At 50.5% G+C, this 8,352-nt stretch overlaps 2 protein-coding genes across 4 annotated transcripts; both read left to right on the forward strand.

The window, feature by feature from the left end:
* The first annotated feature begins 389 nt into the window (after positions 1-389).
* LOC100383877 (Electron transporter) lies at positions 390-4,839 on the forward strand. Of its 3 annotated transcripts, none has more exons than XM_023300990.2 (11): positions 419-607; positions 1,037-1,124; positions 1,270-1,353; positions 1,812-1,928; positions 2,106-2,522; positions 2,761-3,191; positions 3,275-3,374; positions 3,462-3,518; positions 3,601-3,687; positions 3,793-3,927; positions 4,076-4,839. In XM_023300990.2, exons 2-11 carry the CDS (start codon positions 1,068-1,070, stop codon positions 4,466-4,468), a joined length of 1,878 nt encoding a protein of 625 aa, XP_023156758.1. In that variant the 5' UTR covers positions 419-607; positions 1,037-1,067; the 3' UTR covers positions 4,469-4,839. The 3 variants fall into 3 exon arrangements, with proteins under 3 accessions (XP_035818257.1, XP_023156758.1, NP_001333518.1); NM_001346589.1 differs by having other exon boundaries at positions 454-613; positions 4,076-4,557; XM_035962364.1 differs by having other exon boundaries at positions 390-1,124.
* Positions 4,840-6,494: 1,655 nt separating this feature from the next.
* On the forward strand, positions 6,495-7,744 carry LOC541815 (non-symbiotic hemoglobin). The gene is made up of 4 exons (NM_001111496.2): positions 6,495-6,788; positions 6,940-7,054; positions 7,188-7,304; positions 7,419-7,744. Exons 1-4 carry the CDS (start codon positions 6,664-6,666, stop codon positions 7,557-7,559), a joined length of 498 nt encoding a protein of 165 aa, NP_001104966.1. The 5' UTR covers positions 6,495-6,663; the 3' UTR covers positions 7,560-7,744.
* Positions 7,745-8,352: the final 608 nt, after the last annotated feature.

An 8,352-nucleotide genomic window follows, 5' to 3' on the forward strand; every position in this document is an offset into this window, starting at 1 on the left:
CATTATTTACTAGTCGGATTTTCTGCTAGTCTGATTATGACGTGACACTGACAGAGGTGAGAAGTGAGAAGGTCAGTAGCCTTGGACAAAGCAAACTGGGTAGATCTGGATAGAATAGAGTGAGGCCTTATCTGAGCTCTGCCCTATCTACCTTTGCATAAAATAGAAAAGGAGTCGGGTAATGCTGAGTCTTAGGGGTCACACTCACAAGCATAAATATACAATCGATAAAAAAACATCGGAATAACCGGACACAGGACCGACCCGGAGTGCGGTTCTGATATAGCTTCAGAAACAGTACCAGCACTGTACCTGTACCTGTACCTGTACCTGTACCTGCAGGCTGCAGTGGAGGTGGGGTTGGTGGTCCGGGTTTGATCAAGTTCATCACCCTCGTCAGGCCCCAGCCCTCGATCGCACTCCTCACTTGTCCTCTCACCTCACCTCACCTCACCTCGCCTCGACCTCGAGCAGCGAAAGGGAGGAACTCTGGACCGAGAAACAAAAGGCAAAAGCACCAGCAGGTGATCAACTCCCCTCGGCAACAACTCCGGCCTCCACTCGCTGCGGATGTTTCACTCACCTGTGACGTGAGGCGGCACGGCAGGTAGAGGTAGACGCTGCGTCTCCCTTTCTAGCCTCTACCTGTACCCATATACCATCTGCTCGATCTCCCGTCAGTTCTTTATCCTCCAACGCTGGCGACAGATTTCAGCGTTCTTTCGCAATATCGCAATGGCGACGGCCTGCTTGAGCTCCGTCTCAGCTCAGCTCCCGGCGGAGAAGCTGTAGACCTGTAGCCCCCGCCCCCCTGCTAACCAGCCATGTCTCGCAACCGCTCCAAGAGGTGGCTCCTCCCTGTTTCTGCCGTGTTCAGTCTGACGAACCTTAATTAACTTCACTGTGCTTGCAAAACCTTGTTTGGAGCGTTGCCGCTGTCTCGCGTCACAGGAATTAGTCTTAGCCAAGAAAGACGGGGTTCTTGTGTTTTAGAAGCGGTTCCAGGCTAACGCCCTTGGGGATTTTGCACTGCAAGCGATTGCGATTCTATCGGAGCGCTCATCAGGATGGATAGCGCCGCGGACTCGTCTTCACCGAGGTGCCACCACGGTCAGTATCGACAGGTAACTCCGCGTCTGCGGTTGCTGAAAATGCGAGACCGCCACTTGCTTCTTCAGTTTCTTGAAAATATCTGGTACATATCCTGATCAGATTTTTTTTTTTTTTGTTATGCTGCTGGGCTCTTGTACAATATCTGTTGAACGGAAGGATGCCGGAGAACTCGAGGACCAGACTAGCACCAGCAAGATGCCGTCCAGTGCTTCTGAGCTTCCATGCTCCTTGAAGCGTGAGGTGAAATCAGATACCAGATCCTCACTTAGCCATAGGTTATTGTTCATTCCAGACCTGTCTGAGCTAGTTGTTTCAGAGGTGGTTACCATCTATTTACTTTGTCGTGTTTTCTTCCCTAAATGCCATGTGTCCGTATAAGAATGTCAATATAGTTTGTGATACCTCTTGGGTGCTCTCAAGGATGGTAAAAGAGCTCATACCTAGGCACCAGATATTGCTTACTCACTGCTGCATGCCTATCACAATCCCTCATGTTGCTGTAAACGCTGTTGAGTAAAACATTTGTTATTGCCCTCCAGTGCAATCCAATCAGGTGGGGGGAGTCTCGTCCCCCACCGTGACCTGTCAAAGAAAAAAAAGAGAAAGCCTCTATGATTAGCACAATTCACTCTTGTAATTTATGTGTGATGATTTTTCTACCTGTTTTTTTTTCATACTTACGCATGCTAGTTCTGCAGGTCCGAGTCCTTGAAAAGCGACTGGATGATCAATTCGTCATGCGCCGTGCTCTTGAGAAAGCACTAGGTTACAAGCCTTGTGCTGTTCATGCATCAAGTGTGAACTGCATTCCAGAGGTGAAAGTTCATATGGACGAGCTAAAAAAAATAGGGGGGGGGGGGGGGGGGGGGGGGGAGGGGGGGTACCATGATATTGTGGTGTTTCACTTCCTCATCATGATATGTTTTCTTCCGAAGACAAGAGTTTTCACTTAACACATAGCCTCTTTCTTTCTTTCTTCCATGCCATCTCAGCCGACTGAGGAGCTAATCAAGGAGATCGCAGTGCTCGAGCTAGAGGTCATATGCTTGGAGAAACATCTCCTGACACTATACCGAAAGGCATTTGAGCAACAATTGTCCCCTGTGAACTCTGCTTGTGACGCGGAAAATAACAAGCAGCCAGCAAGGTCTTTTTCAGGCATACTATCTGAAGCTTCAGTGCTCAGTTTCTCGACCCCAAGGAAGCATCAGCCAGTCCAGTCCAGTCGAATGGTCCTGGCACGCAAGTCCACGCCTACAGCTTCTACAAGCGAGGCTAGCAGTGAAAAGATCAACATCGGACGCAGCCATTCCTCGCTCCTGCACCGTTCTGTCAGGGTGTCTCCATCCGCAAACAATCTTGCTAGAGCTCTGAAACCATGTCATACTTCACCTCTATCTTTTGTTGAGGTACAGAATGATATATCTGAAATCTCTTTGGTTCCAAAGTACTTCAATAGGTTTGCTGCAGGGCTGAGTTAGTGGTACATTCTGTCTTGAACTATAAGGGATTATTATAGCTACTATGCACCTGGACAGAGCCGTAGTCCCTTATATTTTATAGGATGAAGGCAGTACATGTTGTATGGTAGTAGCAAATTTGACGTGCTGAAATCCATCCTAACATAATCTGGGCCGATATGAGCAGGAAGGGAAGTGCATGGAGCCTGGAGTTGTGAGCTTGGCGGACATCTTGGGGACCAGGGTTGCGGACCATGTTCCTCAAACGCCCAACAAGATATCCGAGGACATGATCAGATGCATCGCGGCCATATACATAAGGCTGAGAGACGTCCCTTCCGCCGCCGCGCAGCATGCCTTCTTCCCCTCACCGTGCTCGTCCTTCTCTTCAGCAAGCGGACTGTCTTCCAAATACACTGCAGATGTATGGAGTTGGAGCCCCAGGTGCAGGAGAGAGAGCTTCACTGAGGCGTGGCAGGTGCAGGACAACGAGCTAGGCCTAGGCGGTGGTGAAGCAAGGGACTCGGGGCTGCAGTACGATTCTGTGATAGAGGTGTCTGCTCTTTGCAAGGGCGATCAGAGGTCCGCTGACGTTAAGGACATGCTGCGCAAGTATATGTGAGTATTTGCCATATCATTTTTTTTCTCAGGGGTCAGTGAGTACAAGTATTTGCTGACTAGCTGCAGGTTCCACTCTGTAGGTCACTTGTACAGCTTCTAGAAAGTGTCGACCTCGGTGGAATGAAAAACGAGGAGAAGCTTGCTTTCTGGATCAACGTGCATAACGCGATGATGATGCATGTAAAACTGTTTTCTTGCCCTGAGGTGAACATTGAGGCCGAGATGGAGTTCGCTCTGAACATTTCTTCTTCCTCTTCTTTTTTTCAGGCCCATATAGAGTACGGGATCCCACAGAGCAACAGCAAAAGGATACTGCTTACCAAGGTGGAAAGACCTCGTCGAATTATATATAAATCTCAAGCTGGCTTGAGCTTATTGAGTCTGACGACATGTTTTGGGGCCGCAGGTATCCTACATCGTTAGTGGCCAGAGAGTAAACGCGGAGCTGATAGAGTACCAGATCCTGTGCTGCCGAGCACACTCTTCTGGACAGGTCTGTTCCTTCCGCCTTCTGCCTCCCTCTCCCTCCTGTATGATGTTTATCCTAACACCCGGTCAGTCGATTCATGCTGTGATTTCTTCTGAATGAACCATACAGTGGCTTCGGCTGCTGCTCCACCCGAAATGGAAGTCCGGCAGGGACAGGGACGAGGAGCTGCAAGGCTTCGCCGTGGATCGGCCCGAGCCTCTGGTGCACTTCGCACTGTCCTCCGGTAGCTACTCGGATCCAGTGGTAGGTAGCACGTAGGCAGGCTTCATCAAACGCACACCCAGTAGTACGGCCGGTACCCACCAAATTCCAACGAGACGCGCACATACATCACGTACGGCACGAAAACTCCGATGCATTCATCTCCTTCAATCCAACTGTACCCTTCCAGGTGCGGCTCTACAGCCCCAAGAGCCTGTTCCAGCAGCTGGAGGCGGCGAAGGAGGAGCACATCCGCGCCAACGTCGCCGTCGGCGTGCGCGGGCGGGGGCAGCGCAAGATCATCCTCCCCAGGGCCCTGGAGCTGTACGCGAGGGACGCCGGGCTGGGTGCGCAGGAGGTGGTGGCCGCGGTCGCGTGCCACCTGCCCGACGGCCTCCGGGACGCCGTGCGCCGGAGCCCGCCGGCCGGGCGGGCGCGCGGCGGCGTGGAGTGGAAGCCCCACAACCTGGCGTTCCGGTACCTGCTGGCCAAGGAGCTGGTCGGCGGGTCGCCCGCGTGCGGGCGGCAGCAACTTAAGAAATGCGGCCCCCCGATCGGTGCGCCGCTGCGTGCTGATCGGTGATCCGTCAGCAGATCGCCGTGGGTCCGTGGCCGTGCCGAGCCGAGCCCGAGGTGCGGTGCGGGGGTATCAGGGTCTGTATGTACAGAGGGAGATGGACAGGAAGATGATCTGAATAGTGTGCGCTCTGCTGTAGCTAGTTTGGATCATTCTGATTGGATGGGATTGAAATGAATATGAGTGTATCCTAACTTGCCCTCAATCCCATGAAAAATAAGTGTATCCAAATTAGCCTTCAAGTGTGAATAGTGCCACATGAATTCTTACCTTAGGACTTGTTTAGGAGCTGTTTAGGAGCTAGAGGAATGAAGAGAATTAAAAAGGCTAAAATCATTTTGATATTTAATTTTAAATAAAGAGAGGATTTTAATCTCTCTAATCCTTTCTATTCCTCTTGCCCGTAAACATGCCTTACTTGCCACTTGGAACGCAATAAATCCGAAAGAAGCTTTAGAGAACCTCTAAAATTAATAGTTAGCTCTAAAATTAATAGTTAGCTATTAAACAATAGTTGTTAGGTTCCAAACATCATCAGTTAATACCGTAGCTAATTGTTAGCTATTTTATAACTAACAATTAATTTATTAGCTGGCTTAATCTAGCTAGCTCTAGGTCTAGGGTTCCAACCAAGTATCTTAGGTAGTGTTTGGTTGAAGAGTCAAGTAGAATGGAACCGTTCTGTTTCAGTTTTGTTGCTGTTTGGTTACAAAGTAACTAGAACAGAATGACTCCAATTAGGGAATATTTTCCTCAGATCCGGAACCATTCCGCTCCAAAAAATCAACCGGACGGAGCCGCTCCGTTCCCATCTCGCTCTCACAGTCACGCTCCGTTCCGTTCACTCTGCAACCAAACAAAAAACAGAGTCGCTCCGTTCCAGATTACCAAACACAGAACAGAGTGGCTCCGTTTCATAGAATCAGGAATGGAACGACTCCGTTCTACTTGACTCCTCAACTAAATACTACCTTACATAGCAGTTCGCACAAACCAGGGGCGTGTTCGACTGGCTACAAGCCGACACTGTTGCAGCTGTTTGGACTGCTGCAGCTGCAATCCATAGAGAGAAAAATACTGTAGAAGCCGCAGCCGGATTGCAGCCGCAGCAAGCCGCAGCGAACAAGCTGCAACTCGTTTCCGTTGGAGGAATCAGGAACGTTTCCACGTTCCATTAAATTCCAGGGCCTGGTTTCCACGTTTCCGCTGTACAAGATACCGTCCAGACCTGACCAGCTGGAAACTGGCCCAGGAGCAGGAAAAAAAAGGCCCGGACACTTTGCCAGGCGTTGTCGGAACGTCCCGTCGATGTTCGGAAACGAGCACGACCCGTCGACTCCTGCTTCTTGGCGGAGAAGAAAGGGGACGACGAGCGAGCGTTTTGACTTTGATTTCCTCGCTAAAACCGGCCGCTGTTTTTGCTTTCCGCGCGAGCCGCCCACGTTATTGACTGACGCTGGTGCGAGAGCGCTGCTGCCTCTGCGGTTGCCGTCTGCGCTCCAGTGGTAGCCGAGAATATTGTTAGGTCCGTAGGATCAGATTTGCTACGTACTAAAAAAATTCCTTAAACTTTAATTGTGTATTTTTTTTAAAAAAAATTATAGCATTTATCAGCAACAAAACTCTAAAAACATGTTTAGTTCGCTGCTTAATTTATCACATATTGTCTAAATTTTATATATAAATTATTTAATTCGAACGACTAACCAGAACCCAGACCTACAATAAATTTGCCCCCGCTGCTGCGCTCCCCAGCTCCCCAAGTCCCTAACCCGCCCTCGCTTTGTCGCCGCGGCACACGGTTTTGGCCGTGGACAGGACAGTTGCACCCTAGCCCCATTGGCCGATTCCGAGCTAGGAAGGAGTATATGCGTATCGGTAGTAACCGAGGAGCAACGCAACATGTCCACAGCCCGCGCGCTGGTAACGGGTCCATGCGTCTTGGCTCATCAGGTGCCCCAAGGGACGCCCTCGCCCGGTCTGACCCACCTATATAAACTTAAAACTTGTGCCCCAACATCATCAGTTCGTATCACACCCAACCTCCCACTGTAAAAAAGAGCAGCGGAACGTGCGTGCATCCATCCATCCATCCATTTCCAATCCCAATCCCAATCCCACCAGTGTCCAGTGCTCGGGGAACCGACACAGCTCCTCAGCAGAGTAGCCAGCACGACAAGCCCGATCAGCAGACAGCAGGCATGGCACTCGCGGAGGCCGACGACGGCGCGGTGGTCTTCGGCGAGGAGCAGGAGGCGCTGGTGCTCAAGTCGTGGGCCGTCATGAAGAAGGACGCCGCCAACCTGGGCCTCCGCTTCTTTCTCAAGTACGTACGTTTCCGTGCCGCTGGCTGGTGCTGGTGCTGGTGCTGGTGCTGGTGCCTGCGTTTGGGTTGCACCGGCGGCCATCGCAATTCGCACCTAGCTAGCTGCTCCTTGTCTAACGGGGGCGCCGCCCGCCGTCCGCTCCTGCCGCAGGGTCTTCGAGATCGCGCCGTCGGCGAAGCAGATGTTCTCGTTCCTGCGCGACTCCGACGTGCCGCTGGAGAAGAACCCCAAGCTCAAGACGCACGCCATGTCCGTCTTCGTCATGGTACGTACGTTCTCATGCTAGCTCCCACGCTAGCTAGCATCGATCGATCGATCGAGATGTGATGATCGAGCGGCAAAAAGGACTGACTGACAGGACTGTGTGTCTCTCGCTGTCATTGTCAATGCTGCTGCAGACCTGCGAGGCGGCGGCGCAGCTTCGCAAGGCCGGGAAGGTCACCGTGAGGGAGACCACGCTCAAGAGGCTGGGCGCCACGCACTTGAGGTACGGCGTCGCAGATGGACACTTCGAGGCAAGTCAAAACCGCCCGCCCAACATGTCAATTCACCTCTATTCCTGACTCTGGCTTGGAAAGGCAGCAAGAACGAAAGCATTGAGATTGAAACACGCGCTTGAATACATACAGGTGACGGGGTTCGCGCTGCTTGAGACGATCAAGGAGGCGCTCCCCGCTGACATGTGGAGCCTCGAGATGAAGAAAGCCTGGGCCGAGGCCTACAGCCAGCTGGTGGCGGCCATCAAGCGGGAGATGAAGCCCGATGCCTAGTAGTGGCGATTGCGACCAGTGTTTAACCCATGACGCAGCGCCGTCACAGATGTCCCGTGTGGTCTTGCGCTTTAGCAATTTCTCTCTGGAGGGAGCGTGTATTGTTATCTTGTGATCGAGAGCCTGTGTGCTGCCTTTGCTTCTTGTGATTATATAGCTACTGAATAAAGATGTAGCGTTCTTCAGCCTGTTACATCGAATTCAAAAAGATTCTATTTCGTTACTAGAACAAATGCTTCGTTAAAATTATTCCCACTTTTCGAGCTTTTATGAAAGGGAAAACAAAATAATGAAAGGTTATGTAGCGATATTCTCAAAAGTTGGAAGTAATTATGTAAATATATATCCTATAGTATTTCGATATCCTTCGGTGAGCAATGACTGAGCAATAACTAGTGACCAATATATCTGTAGCTAGTTGGGCCGACAATCCTAAACTAAAGAGTACGCTTGCTATTCGCACGCATAGGTGGACCTCACATAGGAAGGCCCACGTACAGCCCAACCGAGAGAACAGGTATCCTACCAGCGGTTGCAAAAGGGGGAAAAATTTTTCTGGGCAGAGGTAAACCTGACTTTTATGGTATATAGTCAGCTGCACGTGTATTGCTATGATTTCTATATATCATATATAGGTAGACATTGTTTTAATAAAACACAAAAAACATGTGTTTTGTTGGATAAGTGGGTGCGAATAAGAAGTTGACAACTAAGATATGAACTAATACTTATCTACAATTTTACCTTATGTTTACATAAAGCGGAAAAGGAAAGGGTAACATGTGACAACTGT

This window comes from Zea mays, chromosome 9, assembly GCF_902167145.1.
Source record: "Zea mays cultivar B73 chromosome 9, Zm-B73-REFERENCE-NAM-5.0, whole genome shotgun sequence".
Classification (NCBI taxonomy): domain Eukaryota; kingdom Viridiplantae; phylum Streptophyta; class Magnoliopsida; order Poales; family Poaceae; genus Zea; species Zea mays.